This window comes from Salmo salar, chromosome ssa14 (genome assembly GCF_905237065.1).
Source record: "Salmo salar chromosome ssa14, Ssal_v3.1, whole genome shotgun sequence".
NCBI lineage: Eukaryota > Metazoa > Chordata > Actinopteri > Salmoniformes > Salmonidae > Salmo > Salmo salar.
In genome coordinates, this window is record NC_059455.1 from 55,634,836 (window position 1) to 55,655,082 (window position 20,247).

At 42.3% G+C, this 20,247-nt stretch overlaps 1 protein-coding gene across 7 annotated transcripts in view; it reads right to left on the reverse strand.

The window, feature by feature from the left end:
• The window catches only part of LOC106569777 (nuclear factor of activated T-cells, cytoplasmic 1), a 72,837-nt gene that overhangs the window by 8,560 nt on the left and 44,030 nt on the right, over nt 1-20,247 (reverse strand). For all 7 annotated transcript variants that reach the window (XM_045694593.1, XM_045694596.1, XM_045694591.1 and 4 more), the window contains one exon: nt 15,471-16,079. In XM_045694593.1, coding sequence (XP_045550549.1) covers nt 15,471-16,079 — 609 coding nt within the window. The remainder of the gene's footprint in view (nt 1-15,470; nt 16,080-20,247) is intronic.

The window sequence follows — 20,247 nt, forward strand, 5'->3', positions numbered from 1 at the left end:
CTAAGGTTTTTATTTTGCTCTTACTGTAGAACTGTAGCCCACTCCCGACCAGTCACATTGTATAGCGCCTGAGTGGTGCAATGGTCTAAGACACTGCATAGATGCTGGTTCAATACCTGTGCTGGCCTTGACTTTTTCCTTGCTAATTTTACATTATTTGAAAACAAAATCAACTCCAAAATGTTATTTTTTTAAACAACGCGATGATTATTAGTATTATTGTTATTGTTAATTTAGTATTATATAAAAAGCCCGTTGGATATTTTCACAGATATATTATTAACCCTGTTATTAGCAGGACAATATATATTGGGCATGGCTCCCGAGTGGCGCACAATGGGATTGCCTTGCAGTTCTCCAGCTGTATCCACTGAAAGCGCGCAAGGTTCAAGGCACAAGGACAGGGGGCATGGGATGGGCCGCAGAGCCGCATACAAAAGATAGACCTAGCCCATGGGGAAGGGAGGAGGAGGAAGGGGGGTGGACCCCCACCCCGCCACACTGGGTAGCACAGAGCAACACTAAGTGGCATTGCACTAATAATGGCGCTGACCAGGGTAACGTTCCCGCTGTTCTGTTCTTAATGCCAGTCTGCATGTTCAAACTAAAACAATGTAACTAATAATGGCATTTTTATGCTTTCGTTAATAAAATAAAGATAAAAATACTCTTTCAAAATGCTGATGTTTATTTAGTTAGTAATTCGTTATGGATTCATATCACTGAATTACAGAAATATCCTCCAATCCTCTATATGCAATTATTGCCAGAGAGTCACGTCATATTTTTCGATATACTGTAGGCAACATGAGTCTCACTAGTGTTGAGTAATGTGCTGTTAAAAGCGGTGTAGGTCTTATTTATTTAACCTCTCTGGGCTTGCGTCCCACCTACTCAACAGCCAGTGTAATCCCGTGGCGCGATATTCAAATACCTCAAAAATGCAAAAACTTCAATTTTTCAAACATATGACTATTTTACACCATTTTAAAGACAAGACTCTCGTTAATCTAACCACACTGTCCGATTTCAAAAAAGGCTTTACAACGAAAGCAAAACATTAGATTATGTCAGCAGAGTACCCAGCCAGAAATAATCAGACACCCATTTTTCAAGCTAGCATATAATGTCACATAAACCCAAACCACAGCTAAATGCAGCACTAACCTTTGATCTTCATCAGATGACAACCCTAGGACATTGTTATACAATACATGCATGTTTTGTTCAATCAAGTTCATATTTATATCAAAAACCAGCTTTTTACATTAGCATGTGACGTTCAGAACTAGCATTCCCACCGAACACTTCCGGTGAATTTACTAAATTACTCACGATAAACGTTCACAAAAAGCATAACAATTATTTTAAGAATTATAGATACAGAACTCCTCTATGCACTCTGTCCGATTTTAAAATAGCTTTTCGGTGAAAGCACATTTTGCAATATTCTAAGTAGATAGCCCGGCATCACAGGGCTAGCTATTTAGACATCCAGCAAGTTTAGCACTCACCAAAGTCAGATTTACTATAAGAAAAATGTTATTACCTTTGCTGTTCTTCGTCAGAATGCACTCCCAGGACTTCTACTTCAATAACAAATGTTGGTTTGGTCCCAAATAATCCATTGTTATATCCAAATAGCGGTGTTTTGTTCGTGCGTTCAAGACACTATCCGAAAGGGTAAATAAGGGTGACGAGCATGGCGCATTTCGTGACAAAAATGTCTAAATATTCCATTACCGTACTTCGAAGCATGTCAACCGCTGTTTAAAATCAATTTTTATGCCATTTTTCTCGTAAAAAAGCGATAATATTCCGACCGGGAAAGCGTGTATACGTACAAGGAGAGAGAAAATAAAAACATCTCGTGCCCTCGTGCACAAGCCTGCGTCTCAGAGTACTCTGACCGGCCACTGTCCAAACGCGATAATGTGTTTCAGCCTGGGGCTACCTCTATCATTCAGCTTTTTCCCGGGCTCTGAGAGCCTATGGGAGCCGTAGGAAGTGTCACGTTACAGCAAAGATCCTCAGTCTTCAATAAACAGAGACAAGAAGAACAAGATCTTGTCAGAGAGGGCACTTCCTGTAAGGAATCTTCTCAGGTTTTTGCCTGCCATATGAGTTCTGTTATACTCACAGACACCATTCAAACAGTTTTAGAAACTTTAGGGTGTTTTCTATCCAAAGCCAATAATTATATGCATATTCTAGTTACTGGGCAGGAGTAGTAACCAGATTAAATCGGGTACGTTTTTTATCCGGCCGTGTCAATACTGCCCCCTAGCCCTAACAGGTTAAAGAGCATTCTGAAGTTAGAAGCAATAGGATTTGAAGCAATAGCCTACAACTATTTTAGCACCATTTTGCACTGCTCTGAGACAAGTATTGGGACCGGTCTTGATAAATCAATTAGATTTTTAATTTGACTGAATCTCTGTTTGGGTATTGGTTAGACTACAATTATACAATTAGGGTGTAGAAATGTTATGCTCTTAGTGAAACCTCTATTTAACTAGGCAAGTCAGCCAAGAACAAATTCTTATTTATAAGGACAGCCTACTCCTTCCTCCCCATTGGGGAATTGAACCCCGGTCTCCCGCGTACCCGCACGACACGGGAATACTTTAGCTAAATAGCCAAGTACTGTACTCCCGACCGTCACGTTGTACAGCGCCATATTTTCCGTTCCATCCTAACGGAAACCCAGAGGGTTTTTAGTTTTTCTTGGAATAGAAACACCATAAAATTAATCAAATTAATTAAGCAACATTTCTTAAAATCAGTACCATATACTACGTTCTTCCAAAAAAGGTTTTAAATTCTTTAGTACAGCCACTATTAAAGGCTATCAAATGCTTCTCAAAGATGCCCTCTGGTGATCAAACTAGCACTAACTAGCATTAATGGTACCAGTGGTTCACACTTAAATAATGTGCCATAGAATTCTGCGGCACCATGCAAGCTGTGCCACAGTACGCTGCAACTTTTAAAAGATGAACCACTGTACATTATCACAGAATATTGGCTATATGCCTGGCCTGACAATATTGTCCTTTTCAGACCATATTGTATTTCAAAACTCGAGTTTTGATAACAAAAATATAAACGCAACATGTAAAGTGCTGGTCCCATATTCATGTGCTGAAATAAAAGATCCCAGAAATGTTCCATATGCACAAAAAGCTTATTTCTCTCAAAATGTTGAGCACAAATTTGTTTACATCCCTGTTTGAGCATTTCTCATTTGCCAAGATAATACATCTAGTTGACAGGTGTGGCATATCAAGAAGCTGATTAAACAGCATGATCATTACACGGGTGCACCTAGTGCTGGGGACAATGAAAGGCCACTCTAAAATGTGTAGTTTTGTCACACAACACAATGCCACAGATGTCTTAAGTATTGAGGGAGCGTGCAATTGGCATACTGACTGCAGGAATGTCCAACAGAGCTGAATGTTAATTTCTCTACCATAAGCCGCTTCAAACGTTGTTTTAGAGAATTTGGCAGTACATCCAACCGGCCTCACAACCGCAAACTACTTGTAATCACGCTAGCCCAGGACCTCCACATCTGGCGTCTGGAGGGAATAAAGCCCTATTTAAGGGAATAAACTATTTCCGATTGGCTGGGCCTGGCTCCCCAGTGGGTCGGCCAATTGAATGATTTCCTTCTATGAACTGTAACTCTTTAAAATTGTTGCATGTTGCGTTTCTTTTTGTTCAGCATAGATCAGTTGGTGTAGCACTTGCGAGGCACTGCTGAGCATAAATTGAAATAAAAATTGTATTTAATATTTTACTGGATTTATGGTACCGGTGTTTCCAAGACAAGTGGGAACTTGGAAAAAACGAGGTCAAATAATGACGCCAGTGCACTTTAGGTACGGCAGTCTAAACTTTAGAAAGATGCCTGAGTTTCTGAGTTGGATTGCCTTTGAAAACGATTTTCCCCAGACTGATATAGTTCCCAATTATCTTGAACGCACTGAAGTTGGACATTTACGAGTTCCCAGTTGTTTTGGACATGGCATTAGTCTTAGTGGAGGGAGGGAGGTGGAAGACTGTCCCTGCTGAGGGCACAGTCTAAAACCTAATGGCGAAACTCAAGTCGCACCGCATCTGGGTGCCAAGCTTCCTGCCATCCAGGACCTATATAATAGGCGGTGTCAAAGGAAAGCCCATAAAATTGTCAGAGAGTCCAGTCACCCAAGTCATAGACTTCTGTCTAGGACCAAAAGGCTCCTTAACAGCTTCTACCCCTAAGCCATAAGACTGCTGAACAATGAATCAAATGGCCACCGGACTATTTACATTGACACCCCCCCCCCCATTTGTTTTGTTCGCTGCTTCTACTTGCTGTGTATTATCTATGCATAGTCAATTCACCCCTACCTACATGTACAAATTACCTGAACTAACCTGTACCCCGCCCGCACACTGACTGTTGGTTAAGGGCTTGTAAGTAAGCTTTTCACGGTAAGGTCTACACTTGTTGTATTCTGCGCGTGACAAAGTTTAATTTGATCTGCCTCTGGAACAAATTCATGTTGTTCCTATGACCAGAGAAAGTTAAATACTTCTCTATCAAAATAGACAAGATGAGCTGCTAATAATAATAAAAATGCAAGCTATTGATACAGTTGTCTACTCATTCATTGCCGCTGCAGCGAGAGTGGAAGTAGAGAGAAGCGGGTTTTATGTTTTGTATTAGTGATGAATAAAAACAGTGTTGACAGGGCTGAAAGTAGACATGAACTCCATCATAAAAACATCAGGTGTTTGCTGTATTCTCTGATAGTGTATCTCTGGTCATGGTTTTAAAAGTTATGAAATCTCACGTAGGCTAGTATCAAACTATGCTCTGACCGGGGTCATGGAAGCTGTAGGTAGGCACAGTGATTTTAGCTATCAGATTGGCCAGCTCAGTAGGAGCACTCGATTTAGCCACATATCTCCCGGTCCTCCCGGTATGCGGAGTTTGTCTTTCAAACAAATGAAATGGTTCAAAATGAAAACACTTTGCCTACCCGCTGCGCAGGGCTTCTGAATCAAGTGCACCTCCTGCCAACAGGGCAACACGAAAAAAAAGGAGCACAAGCCTTTATGCTTATGCCATCCTTCAGCACAATAAGTCACCCTTTATGAAGCACATGTTAATATCATATTCGAAATAGTGGATTGTGTCACATTTTACATTTGTGGTTATGACACATTTATGAACCCTTTATAAAGCATGACATACTGTTATAAATGCGTGAGAAACAAGATTCTCTTTTCTGATGAAACCAAGATTGAACTCTTTGGCCTGAATGCCAAGCGTCGCGTCTAGAGGAAACCTGGCACCATCCCTATCAAATAAAATAAAATAAAAAATGTATTGGTCACATACACATGGTTAGCAGATGTTATTGCGAGTGTAGCGAAATGCTTATGCTTCTAGATCCGACAGTGCATCAGTATCTAACAATTCTACAACAAAACCTAAAACACACAATATAGTATAGGAAAACCTAATATCTAACAAATTCCACCACAAAACCTAATACACACAATCTAGTAAAGGAATGGGATGAGAATATTTAAGTATAAAATATATGGATGAGCAGTGACAGACGCTAAGATGCAATAGATAATAAAGAATAGATAGTGAAGTATACAGTATATACACATATGAGATGAGTAATGTGAGATATGTAAACATTCTTAAAGTGGCATTATTAAAGTGACTAGTGTTCCATTTATTAAAGTGGCCAATGATATCAAGTCTGTAGGTAGGCAGCCGCCTCCCTGTGCTAGTGGTGGCTGTTTAACAATCTGATGGCCTTGAGATAGAAGCCGTTTTTCTCTCTGTCCCAGCTCTGATGCACCGGTACTGACCTCACCTTCTGGATGGAAGCGGGGTGAACATGTAGTGGCTCAGGTGGTTATTGTCTTTGATGATCTTTTTTGCCTTCCTGTGACATCAGGTGTTGTAGGTGTCCTGGAGGGCAGGTAGTTTGCCCCCGGTGATGCATTGTGCAGACCACACCACCCTCTGGAGAGCCCTGAGGTTGTGGGCGGTGCAGTTGCCATACCAGGCGGTGATACAGCCCGACAGGATGCTCTCAATTGTGCACCTGTAAAAGTTAGTAAGGGTTTTTGGTGACAAGCCACATTTTTTCACCACACTGTCTGTGTGAGTGGACCATTTCAATTTGACGGTGATACATACATGGAGGAACTTAAAACGTGAAGCATGGTGGTGGCAGAGCGGCAGGGACTGGGAGACTACTCAGGATCGAGGCAAAGATGAACGGAACAAAGTACAGTGAGATCCTTGATGAAAACCTGCTCCAGAGATCTCAGGACCTCAGACTGGGGTGAAGGTTCACCTTCTAACAGGACAACGACCCTAAGCACATAGCCAAGACAATGCAGGAGTGGCTTCGGGACAAGTCTCTGTCCTCGAGTGGCCCAGCCAGAGCTTAAACCTGATCGAACATCTCTGGAGAGACCTGAAAATAGCTGTGCAGCAACGCTCCATCCAACCTGACAGAGCTTGAGAGGATCTGCAGAGAAGAATGGGAGAAACTCCCCAAATACAGGTGTGCCAAGCTTATAGCGTCATACCTGTAATGAATACTCAGGGAGAAAAAGGTGGAGGTTCAAGCGCAGAGCGCGGCAGATGTTTATTAAGCCTTCACAGAAGGCAGGAATCGTGGTAACAGGCAGGCAATGGTCAAACACAGGTAGGCATTCAAAAACAAACAATACCTCACAACCATACAAACAGAAGGAACTGAACTAAATAGGGAGCTGATGAGACCAGGTGAGAAACGAACACAGGTGAAATCAATGAACAAAAATGAAAGACAGGGCTACGTTCCAGAACACAAAGAAACAGGGCTACGTTCAAGAACACAAAGAAAAAGAACACAAAGTTGACTAAGAAAAGAAAAGCAGAACCTTACAATACCCAAGACGACTATAATGTAATCACTGCCAAAGGTGCTTCAACAAAGTACTGAGTAAAGGGTCTGAATACTTATGTAAAGGTAATATTTCAGTTTCATATTTTTATACATTTGCCAAAATTTAAATTCATCTGTTTTTGCTTTGTCATTATGGGATATTGTTTGTAGATTGAGGGGAAAAAACTATTTAATCAATTTTAGAATAAGGCTGTAACCTAATGAAAAAAAGTCAAGGGGTCTGAATACTTTCGTGTGTGACAAATCTGTTATGAAATTCTTGTCAGCGTATGGGCTGATGTATTTCCTGCACTTAAATAGCTATTGAGCATTGCTCAAGACAAACAAAGTCAATAACTGCCAATGGAAAAATTAAATACACTGCTCAAAAAAATAAAGGGAACACTTAAACAACACAATGTAACTCCAAGTCAATCACACTTCTGTGAAATCAAACTGTCCACTTAGGAAGCAACACTGATTGACAATAAATTTCACATGCTGTTGTGCAAATGGAATAGAAAACAGGTGGAAATTATAGGCAATTAGCAAGACACCCCCAATAAAGGAGTGGTTCTGCAAGTGGTGACCACAGACCACTTCTCAGTTCCTATGCTTCCTGGCTGATGTTTTGGTCACTTTTGAATGCTGGCGGTACTTTCACTCTAGTGGTAGCAAGAGACGGAGTCTACAACCCACACAAGTGGCTCAGGTAGTGCAGCTCATCCAGGATGGCACATCAATGCGAGCTGTGGCAAGAAGGTTTGCTGTGTCTGTCAGCGAAGTGTCCAGAGCATGGAGGCGCTACCAGGAGACAGGCCAGTACATCAGGAGACGTGGAGGAGGCCGTAGGAGGGCAACAACCCAGCAGCAGGACCGCTACTTCCGCCTTTGTGCAAGGAGGAGCAGGAGGAGCACTGCCAGAGCCCTGCAAAATGACCTCCAGCAGGCCACAAATGTGCATGTGTCTGCTCAAACGGTCAGAAACAGACTCCATGAGGGTAGTATGAGGGCCCGACGTCCACAGGTGGGGGTTGTGCTTACAGCCCAACACCGTGCAGGACGTTTGGCATTTGCCAGAGAACACCAAGATTGGCAAAATTCGCCACTGGCGCACTGTGCTCTTCACAGATGAAAGCAGGTTCACACTGAGCACGTGACAGACGTGACAGAGTCTGGAGACGCCGTGGAGAACGTTCTGCTGCCTGCAACATCCTCCAGCATGACCGGTTTGGCGGTGGGTCACTCATGGTGTGGGGTGGCATTTCTTTGGGGGGCCGCACAGCCCTCCATGTGCTCGCCAGAGGTAGCCTGACTGCCATTAGGTACCGAGATGAGATCCTCAGACCCCTTGTGAGACCATATGCTGGTGCGGTTGGCCCTGGGTTCCTCCTAATGCAAGACAATGCTAGACCTCATGTGGCTGGAGTGTGTCAGCAGTTCCTGCAAGAGGAAGGCATTGATGGTATGGACTGGCCCGCCCGTTCCCCAGACCTGAATCCAATTGAGCACATCTGGGACATCATGTCTCGCTCCATCCACCAACGCCACGTTGCACCACAGACTGTCCAGGAGTTGGCAGATGCTTTAGTCCAGGTCTGGGAGGAGATCCCTCAGGAGACCATCCGCCACCTCATCAGCAGCATGCCCAGGCGTGGTAGGGAGGTCATACAGGCACGTGGAGGCCACACACACTACTGAGCCTCATTTTGACTTGTTTTAAGGACATTACATCAAAGTTGGATCAGCCTGTAGTATGGTTGTCCACTGTAATTTTGAGTGTGACTCCAAATCCAGACCTCCATGGGTTGATAAATTGGATTTCTATTGATTATTTTTGTGTGATTTTGTTGTCAGCACATTCAACTATGTAAAGAAAAAAGTATTTAATAAGATTATTTCATTCATTCAGATCTAGGATGTGTTATTTTAGTGTTCCCTTCGTTTTTTTGAGCAGTGTATATCTTGATTTCAACTTCCAGATGCTCTAAAACGTATAGGCATTCAATATTGGGAATGGTAATCCAAAAGCACTTTGTGACCACATCACACCTCCTAACCAAAACTGTGAATTAGGTTGTGTCTCCTTCATTAAGTTAAGAATATCTAGAAAAGGTTGAGGGAAGCACAATCTCAAGGTAAAAACCTAATTTCCCTCCCTGCCTTCCTTTCCATCACAGGTCTCGATCACCTACTACACCTGCCTCTCATGCGTGACTTTACAGTAACAGTACACTGTTCGCACTGGTCCCCTCAGGGCCACAGTGCCAGCAGGCAGCAGGCTCATGCAGCATCCAGACCACTCTATCTCCAGTCAGCAGCTTTTATAGCCAGTGGGCTCCCTCCATCACACACAGTCTCTGGAAGAGTAGACCTATAGCCCAGGCACTGGGCCAGACTAGTCTAGTCAGAGTTTCCATGATAAATAGTAAACAGACAGGGGACTGCATGTTAGAAGGAAGCATGGTGAGGGAGATACTGGGATGATGGAAGACAGGGATACCTCTTGGTGGTGTGGTATGACAGATATTAAGCAAGTATGGAGGTCAAAATATCAGAGCTCTATTGTATACATCTTTCCTTCAGACTAAAGTTGAATGTATGGGCATTCCATTAATATATTCACAAACATACTCTAACCCAGTGGGGGCACAAGGGGTCGGCACAGACCCCCCACACACAATTATTTCACATATACACTACCATTCAAAAGTTTGGGGTCACTTAGAAATGTCCTTGTTCTTTAAAGAAAAGCAAATTTTTTGTCCATTTAAAATAACAGCAAATTGATCAGAAATAAAGGACTATTGTAGCTGGAAATGGCAGATTTTTTATGAAATATCTTCATAGGCTTACAGAGGCCCATTATCAGCAACCATCACTCCTATGTTCCAATGGCACGTTGTGTTAGCTAATCCAAGTTTATCATTTTAAAAGGCTAATTGATCATTAGAAACCCCTTTTGCAATTATGTTAGCACAGCTGAAAACGGGCCTTCCTTAGACTAGTTGAGTATCTGGAGCATCAGCATTTGTGGGTTCGATATTTTAAAATATTTTTATGGAAAATCTACATAGGCCTACAGAGGCCCATGATTTTGAGCCTGTAATCAAACCCACAAATGCTGATGCCCCAGATACTCAACTAATATATATACACATACACACTACCGTTCAAATGTTTGGGTCACGAGTTTTAATGACTCCAACCTAAGTGTATGTAAACTTCCAACTTCAACTGTGTGTGTTTCATGTTAAATTTCATGTTAACTATAGTTTTGGCAAGTCGGTTAGGACATCTACTTTGTGCATGACACAAGTCATTTTCCCAACAATTGTTTACAGACAGATTATTTCACTTATATTTCACTGTATCACAAATCCAGTCGGTCAGAAGTTTACATATACTAAGTTGACTGTGCCTTTAAACAGCTTGGAAAATTCCAGAAAATGATGTCATGGCATTAGAAGCTTCTGATAGACTAATTGACAACATTTGAGTCAATTGGAGGTGTACCTGTGGATGTATTTCAAGACCTACCTTCACACTCAGTGTCTCTTTGATTGACATGGGAAAATCAAAAAAAATCAGCCAAGACCTACAAAAAACCACCACCACAAGTCTGGTTCATCCTTCGGAGCAATTTCCAAACACCTGAAGATACCACGTTCATCTGTACAAACAATTGTACGCAAGTATAAACACCATGGGACCACGCAGCTGTCATACCGCTCAGGAAGGAGACGCGTTCTGTCTCCTAGAGATGAATGTACTTTGGTGTGAAAAGTGCAAATCAATCCCAGAACAGCAGCAAAGGACCTTGTGAAGATGCTGGAGGAAACAGGTACAAAAGTATCAATATCCACAGTAAAATGAGTCCTGCATCGACATAACCTGAAAGGCCACTCAGCAAGGAAGAAGCCACTGCTCCAAAACAGCCACTGCTCCAAAACAGCCACTGCTCCAAAACAGACTACGGTTTGCAACTGAAAATGGGGACAAATATCTTTTTGGAGTAATGTCCTCTGGTCTGATGAAACAAAAATGTAACTGTTTGGCCATAATGACCATCGTTATGTTTGGAGGAAGAAGGGGGAGGCTTGCAAGCCGAAGAACACCATCCCAACCGTGAAGCACGGGGGTGGCAGCATCATATATTTGAGATTCTTCATATAGCCACCCTTTGCCTTGATGACAGCTTTGCACACTCTTGGCATTCTCTCAACCAGCTTCACCTGGAACGCATATCGAACAGTCTTGAAGGAGTTTCCACATATGCTGAGCAGTTGTTGGCTGCTTTTCCTTCACTCTGCGGTGTGACTCATCCCCATCCATCTCAATTTGGTTGAGGTCGGGGGATTGTGGAGACCAGGTCTTCTGATGCAGCACTCCATCACTCTCCTTCTGGGTCAAATAGACCTTACACAGCCTGGAGGTGTTTTGGATCACTGTCCTGTTGAAAAACAAAGAATAGTCCCACTAAGCCCAAACCAGATTGGATGGCGTATCGCTGCACAATGCTGTGGTAGCCATGCTGGTTAGGTGTGCCTTGAATTCTAAATAAATCACAGACAGTGTCACCAGCAAAACACCCCCACACTATAACACCTCTTCCACCATGCTTTACAGTGGGAAATACACAAGCAGAGATCTGTTCAACCACAACGAGTCTCACAAAGACATGGGGGTTGGAACCAAAAATCTCCAATTTGCTCATGTTTCATGGCCCAAGCAAGTCTCTTCTTCTTATTGGTGTCCTTTAGTAGTGGTTTCTTTGCAGCAATTCGAACATGAAGACCTGATTCACACAGTCTCCTCTGAACAGTTGATGTTGAGATGTGTCCGTTACTTCAACTCTGTGAAGCATTTATTTAGGCTGCAATTTCTGAGGCAGGGAACTCTAATGAACTTATCCTCTGCAGCAGAGGTATGTCTGGGTCTTCCTTTCCTGTGGTGGTCCTCATGAGAGCCGGTTTCATCATGGTTTTTTCAAATTTATAGAAATATTCTTCATTGACTGACCTTCATGTCTCAAAGTAATGATGGACTGTCGTTTCTCTTTGCTTATTTGAGCTGTTCTTGCATTAAAACCTCACTAGGGTAGGGGGCACTATTTTCACCTCCGGATGAAAAGCGGGCCCAAGGTAAATTGCCTGCTACTCAGGCCCAGAAGCTAGGATATGCATATAATATATGGTAGCTTTGGATAGAAAACATTCTAAAGTTTCCAAAACTGTTAAAATAATGTCTGTGAGAATAACAGAACTGATATGGCAGGCAAAAACCTGAGAAAAATCCATCCAGGAAGTGGGATTTTTTTTATGTTTGTAGTTTTCCATTGACTGCCTATACAGATTCCATTGACTTAGGACTCAAATTGCACATCCTATGGCTTCCACTAGATGTCAACAGTCTTTAGAAATTGTTTCAGGCTTGTATTCTGAAAAATGAGGGAGTAAGACCACTCTGAATGAGTGGACACTGCAGTGACCCAGAGGTTTTTCATGTGCACGACCGAGAGCGCACCTTTCTTGTTTTCCTTTTATATTGACGACGCTTTCGTCTGGTTGAAATATTATTGATTATTATGACTAAAAACAACCTGAGGATTGATTATAAACATCGTTTGATATGTTTCTACGAACTTTACTGATACTTTTTGGATTTTACATCTGCCTGTTGTGACTGCCTTTGAGTCTGTGGATTACTGAACAAAATGGATGTTTTTGGATATAAAGAGGGACTTTATCGAACAAAACAAACATTTATTGAGTAAATAGGAGTCTTGTGACTGTAACCATATGAAGATCAAAGGTAAGTGATTTTGTGATTTTATCGCTATTTCTGACTTGTGTAACTCCTCTACTTGGCTGGTAACTGTTTGCAATGATTTGTCTGCTGGACGCTGTTCTCAGATAATTGGATGGTATGCTTTCGCCGTAAAGCCTTTTTGAAATCTGACACCATGGTTGGATTAACAAGAAGTTAATCTTTAAACCGATGTATAACACTTGTATGTTTTATGAATTTTTATAATGAGTATTTCTGTTTTTGAATTTGGCGCTCTGCATTTTCACTGGATGTTGGCCAGGTGGGACGCTACCGTCCCAGACCCCCTAGAGAGGTTAATAATAATACTTGATATTTTACCAAATAGGGCTATCTTCTGTATACCACCCCTACCTTGTCACAACACAACTGATTGGCTCAAAATGCATTAAGAATTAAAGAAATTCCACAATTAACTTTTAAGAAGGCACACCTGTTAATTGAAATGCATTCCACGTGACTACCTCATGAAGCTGGTTGAGAGAATGCCAAGAGTGTTACTGGTTACTACATGATTCCGTATGTCTTCACTATTTTTCTACAATGTAGAAAATAGTAAAAATAAAGAAAAACCCTTGAATGAGTAGGTGTTCTAAAACTTTTGTCTGGTAATATATATATATATTCTTTCTGAAGGAACGCAGTCCGGTATTAAACTTACTCTTGAAAGTTGTAATAGTTAGAACGCACAAGGTTCAATTTCAAAATTGGGTAGTGCATCATCAATTCCTCTTGTCATGTTAGTCATTGCATACCTTAGAGCTATTTATAACCTGTCAGAAATGTCCAGATCAGCAAGCCTATGTCAGCTAACGTTTATTTGATTTTTTTAGCCCATAGATTTAGCTGTAATTAGACATTAGACATAGCAAAAATGTATAGAATGGCAGAAAATGTTTTGTAAAACTGCAAGATTTTCTTTGCACCCCATGACAAAATGTGTATAATTACAGGAAATAAACTTTAAACCTGCAAAATTCTCTCCACCAACAAAAGGGGTGTGAACAGTTTGTGTCATGAACAATGCTTGTGCCCATAGAAATAGACGTGCAGTGTGTGCGTGAGATGTTCCCCAATGCTGGAAGGGGGGCCCAAGTTAAACATTTGAGAACCCATGCTTTAATCTACTGTATCTCAACATTTTAAACTAATACAAATCCAGGATGCATGACTACAGCAGCCAACTTTAATGAGAATTTTCACAAATCAAATTTCCTGTTAGTGCTGAATCAAATAAGTTACTAGCCCATGGACAATAAGATTCTCTGCACAAAATAAAACACTTTCTATTTGTTTATTTGGGCTTTAACGTGTATGGTCAACAATGAATGAACATAACACCACACCTAAGTTAGTCTATAAAATACAAATCCACATGTAACCGTGCCAAAAACATTTACTGAAGTGAGAAGCCACATTTGATTGGAACGCTTAGTGTTTCTGAAAATCCTATTTGCCAAAATACACTGTGTAATTGGGAGGCCGTTCTCCTCAGAAACTCACATCCTGTCCAAGTATACCACTCCTGGTCCAAATCAACCATTGCTCACTAAGTATACAAGAGAAACAAGTCCTGATAAATGTGGTTAGTGATGACATGATTATTCGATGAACAATGTAAATAACCTACCACAGCATGAGCTCTGCTGCTTGATTTTCGCCAGACAGACAGAGCAGGCTAACAGAGCTTCAGTCAGTGTGTTATTTACCCAGACTGTTAGCAGGAAGGGGACCATGAGAATGGTTGGACCGTAGCTCCAGCATAATAACCAATCCACCAGGGCCAGGAAGCCCCAGCCCAACATTTGAGCTTAGTTCGGGGGGGGGGGCTGGTCAAAGAGCTGTAATTTCACTGCTGCTGATAGCTGCTGGTTAGCGACTCCACATCTCCAGCTCTGAAGGATGGTTTTCTCCAAGTGATTGATATTGGGACATGCAGCACTGTTGTCTAGCTAACCCCAGGGAAGATAATGTATACCATTTATTTCAAATCAGCAGCACATAGCCCAGAACCCTTAGAGGTGGTGAATGCTGGAATCCTAGACCAGTGAGATCATAATACTGGGTTGCTAAAAATCCCCAGCTTGCAGTCTACTTGGGAGGAAGAAAAGAGGTAGAGGAGGAGAGATGTTTATTTTATCAGGGCTTTTAAAAGGCCTGGCCATTATTCATGGGCTTCAAAGTACAATATTTCCACCACAGACCTACCAGGGTTCTATGATCTAACCGCAAATCCCTGTTCTAGTCAGCTGATAGCAGTGGGAGGACAAGGCCCAGAGGGTGTTAAATGGACTGATGGCTATTGGCTAAACAAGGTGGTTAGGTAACAGGTACAAAAAAAAAAAAAAAAATGCATGAAATGAAATGAAATGTATGCATTCACTACTGTAAGTCGCTCTGGATAAGAGCGTCTGCTAAATGACTAAAATGTAAATGTAATCATAAAAGCCTTTCTCACCAAGTTCATGAGAAGGCAATTACTGTAAATAGTGACAGAGAGTAGAATAACATAGTATTGTATATCAAGTGTGCATTTACGTAACTTCTAAGCACCTGGCTATACAATAAATAATTTACCATATGACAAGAATATGACTTACTGTATTTTTCAGTGGTGGCTTTGATTCACACAGTGATCCACAATGCATTAGGATCATCTGGAGAGGTGTATGATTAATAACTCACCATCATCTAGGTACATCTGGTCCAGTTCCTGTGGCTCCTGTTTGATGTTGATAGCCAGCGTGGGGCTAGATGAGCGGCCGCCTCTCTCTGGCACTTTGGGTAACTGTTCGGTCACTGGGCTAGAGCTGCCACTAATGGGCTGGGGCGGCGTCAGGCAGTGGGTGGGGGAGAATGGGGCTTCTGGGCCGCTGGTGCCAGTGGTGGAGGGCTGCGAGCCTGGGGAGGTTGAGGCACTACTGGGTGGGTAGAGGACAGGTTGTGGCTGGTAGCGTCCAGGAGTCTCCTGGATAATGGAGACATGTGGGATCGGAGACTGGGATGGGCCTGCTGACAGGCACTTGGAGAAGGGAGTGGTGGGTGACAGGTCATGCAGTTTGGGACTGGTGCTGGGGGAGGATGAGGAGGACAGTGAGGAAGGCTTCCCTCCCAGTCTCTGTTGGCAAGCGGGGTAGGCACCCCCCATGCACGGCCGGAGTTCTGTGGGTATCATAGAGGTCATCACCTGTGGAGTGTTGTAGGGCTTGGGGTGTAGCGCCAGGCCAGGGCAATGCTGGGGACACACCTGAGGGGGGTCGCAGTCATCATGGGGCTCCATTTTTATCATTGGAACTGAACAAATGAGAAAAAGGAGAGGAAAAGGAGAAATGTATAAACATGTGGTTCGATCTCCTGTCGAGTGTGAGCGGGTGAGAGAGTGAGCAAGTGTGTTTGTGGCTAGGATACCCACAGACAAACAAACACTCTCATCAATGAGACTGTGTCTGGGCCTAAGCTCTCCCACCCTGCTGAAAATATTTTAAAAAAGAAAAAAGGGATGAATCATCACCACAAGAGACTTCCAGCTGGTTCTATAATAAAAAGGCCTATTTTCCTTGGATCTGACCCAAGCACTAGTATCCTGTAAATGTGACCGATCGGCTCGATATTATGTAGCAAAATTTGAAATTGTGTTTTTTTTTTTTACAATGGATAAAAATACAGAAAGAGATAGAACATTGTATATCATACACTACAGTTGAGGAACAATGGGAAAGTAATTCTGCATTGAAAGTTAATAAACTTGTAACCTCACTTGTGAAAAAAATGGCCTTTGAAAGTTTGGTAAACCTACTGGAGAGCTCCTCTGTCTACACCTATTCAGCATCATTCACACCCTCTTAAGCTTTAGCCCCGGCCATCTCTTTAAGGATTCAGATGTGATGACATATACTAAACAACCAAAGATTTCAAGACTAAAGGCTGGTTTACACTACGGCAGTGGCGACCCGTCATTCCGGGCAGGTGGGGCAGAGCCCCAACAGTTTTGAGCCCCACATTTTTTGCAAAAAATGGGCTTGCCTGTTTTGCATGTTATTTGGCATTAATATGTGTCACATATCAGTTTGCAAACAATGTACATATATATATCATTGAGTTAATAAAACCGCATACAAACATGGTCTCTTGTTTTTTTTGAGTAAGGCAGTTCCAAAATACAGTTGTTTCAGCCTACCTCAGTACTTTCTGTGGTGGTGGGGCAAGCCAGCAGAAAATACGTAGCATTGGCTCAGTGTGATTGGCTCAGTGTTCTGTCACTCATGGGGACACTACATCACTGCCAAGTCTAAGGGTAGAGCTTGAAAATTCAAGCCCCTTGGGTGCTGCCATAGAGTTACAAAAGAAGTGCCCATCCAAGAAGGCTCAAGGTCATTGGTCACAGATAAATTACGTCAAATCACGGTAGCTACCGTTATATATTCGGTAGCTCATACTTTCTAAATCTTAGCTAGCAGTCATGAATCAAGTTGACAATCTACTGGCAAATCCTTGGCCATGCGTTCAATGAGCATGATTTGTGCCGCGTTCAAAACAACTGTTAACTCAGAACTGCAAAATCTGACTTTAGTAAGTTCAAGACAACTGGGAACTCGGGCCTCTTTCTAGAGCTACGACCTGAAGATCACTGACATAATCATGATTCAACCTTTTTTCAGTTGTCTTGAAAGCACCATAAATCCAGAGAATGCTAGACTTTGATGACATAGTTTGCCCACGAAGGACGCCGCGCCACCTTCAAGTGAGCACAGCACAACAACGTGAGTTCAAAAATGTCTTGTATTCTGCTGCATAAATGATGTAATATGCCAGGGAGATAAGAAAGTAATACTAAGTGTATGTTGTGTAGTAAGCTGTTAGTAGCCGACCCTAATAATTTGGTCTATTTTTACCTCTTAATTTCGCCTACTGTTCTGACTTGGTGGTGCACATGTTTTTGATAAATGTAATCATTGAATATTGTAAGACCTTTCATCGTCTGCTTATATGCCCCCTTTATTTATCCTGCGGTTCTGACTTGGTGTACGGGCAGAACACTGTAAGAACGGCCCATGTTCTGAATTCTGTCTCTGTACATTTCAAAAGTGCTGAATAAATAGTTAATGACTACGTCCGTCCTAGCTCGCTCATTAATATCTTAATCGAAATTATAGATTGCCACTTATCTGCTTGTCGTCCTCTTATGCCAAAATTTGTACATCTCAATTGTCAGTAGAAATCACATCTGTTTAAGCAAGTCAGCCATATCAGCTATGTTTTTTGAAAAGGCAGTAAACAAGACTGAATTAACAGTTTCGCTGCCAGACAAGGCTCTGCTGATAGCCAGGTGTAGCAGTGGTATAGTGCAATCAATGTATTGTTTAGTGTTGTGTAGTGACTTTTCTGGTATGCATCCCACATTTAAAAATATTTGCCCAGCGAGATTTACATGCTAAAATCACCACAGACTACGGGTGTGTTCGTAAATTTAATCTGGAGTGTCAGAGTGTGCTCTGGACATTCGTATCACAGCGTTGTCAGATTGTCCGTTTGTAAATTCAGAGAATTTCGCTGTCGGAGCGCACATTGGATGCTCTGGTTGAGGAGTAGGGTTGATCTGAGCATTCTGTCCTAACAACAGCAGTCAAGCACCCAGCTAACTGGCTAATGTTGGCTTGCTTGCTACTACTTCCAGACACAAATGAGAGAACAGCTCACTCTGACCATTTTACTCGAACTAGCAGAGCTGGTTATGCTGTTTATACATTATCCAGAGCATTGGTGACTGCAACTGTGCTGCTGGCAACAATTTAATTATGCTTTTAGACCAACGTTTATTCACACCGGCCATATTCAACGGATGTTGAGCATTCGTAAATTTGTCAGTTATTCTGTGCTCTGGCACATTCAGACAAGAGTGCTTTGAAATCACAGTAGATAGACGTGGCTGGTAAATTTGCTCTGGCTATCAACAGTTGTCCCAGTGACATCATGAACATTCTATTGAAATGGTTACTTGCATAGTGGAGTCTTTTGTTAAGACAAGTAGCTAGCTAGCTAGCTAAACAACGAATGGGTGGACGCTACTCCCTCTCTGTTACGGATGCCATGGTTGCCATTAGTTTGAAGATGTTTTTTCTTTTCTTTTATTTCACGTTTATTTAACCTGGTAGGCCAGCTGAGAACAAGTTCTCATTTACAACTGCGACCTGTCCAAGATAAAGCAAAGCAGTGCGACAAAAACAACACCATAAAGTTGCACATGGGATAAACAAAAGTACAGTCAATAACACAATAGAAAAATCTATACACAGTGTGTGCAAATGGAGAAAGGAGGTAAGGCAATAAATAGGCCAATAGTAGCGAAGTAATTTCAATTTAGCAAATTAACACTGGAGTGATAGATGTGCAGATGAGGATGTGCAAGTAGAAATACTGGTGTGCAAAAAAAGTAAATAAAAACAATATGGGGATGAGGTAGGTAGTTGGATGGGCTATTTACAGATGGGCTGTGTACAGCTGCAGCGATTGGTAAGCTGCTCAGACAGCTGATGCTTAAAGTTAGTGAGAGAGATATAAGGTCTCCAAATTCAGCGATTTTTGCAATTCGTTCCAGTCATTGGCAGCAGAGAACTGGAAGGAAAGGCGGCCAAAGAGATGTTGCCTTTGGGGATGACCAGTGAGATATGCCTGCTGAAGCGCGTGCTACAGGTGGGTGTTGTTATGGTGACCAGTGAGCTGAGATAAGGCAGAGCTTTACCTAGCAAAGACTTATAGATGACCTGGAGCCAGTGGGACTGGCGACAAATATGTAGCGAGGGCCAGCCGACGAGAGCATACAGGTCGCAGTGGTGGGTGGAATATGGGGTTTTGGTGACAAAACATGGCACTGTGATAGACTGCATCCAGTTTGCTGAGTAGAGTGTTGGAGGCTATTTTGTAAATGACATCGCCGAAGTCAGTTTTAGTCAGTTTTACGAGGGTATGTTTGGCAGCGTGAGTGAAGGAGGCTTTCTTGCGAAATAGGAAGCCGATTCTAGATTTAATTTTGGATTGGAGATGCTTAATATAAGTCTGGAAGGAGAGTTTACAGTCTAGCCAGACACCTAGGTATTTGTAGTTGTCCACATATTCTAAGTCAGAACCGTCCAGAGTAGTGATGCTAGTCGGGTAGGTGCGGGCTGCGAACGGTTGAAGAGCGTGCATTTAGTTTTACTAGTGTTTAAGAGCAGCTTTGAGGCCACGGAAGGAGTGTTGTATGGCATTGAAGCTCGTTTGGAGGTTTGTTAACACAGTGTCCAAAGAAGGGCCAGATGTATACAGAATGGTGTCGTCTGCGTAGAGGTGGATCAAGGAATCACCCGCAGCAAGAGCGACATCATTGATATATACAGAGAAAAGAGTCTGGATGTAATCTGGAGACTCTCCATCTCCTTTGCTATCATATTCTAATTTCACTGATTTCAAAACTCGGTCCTCCAGA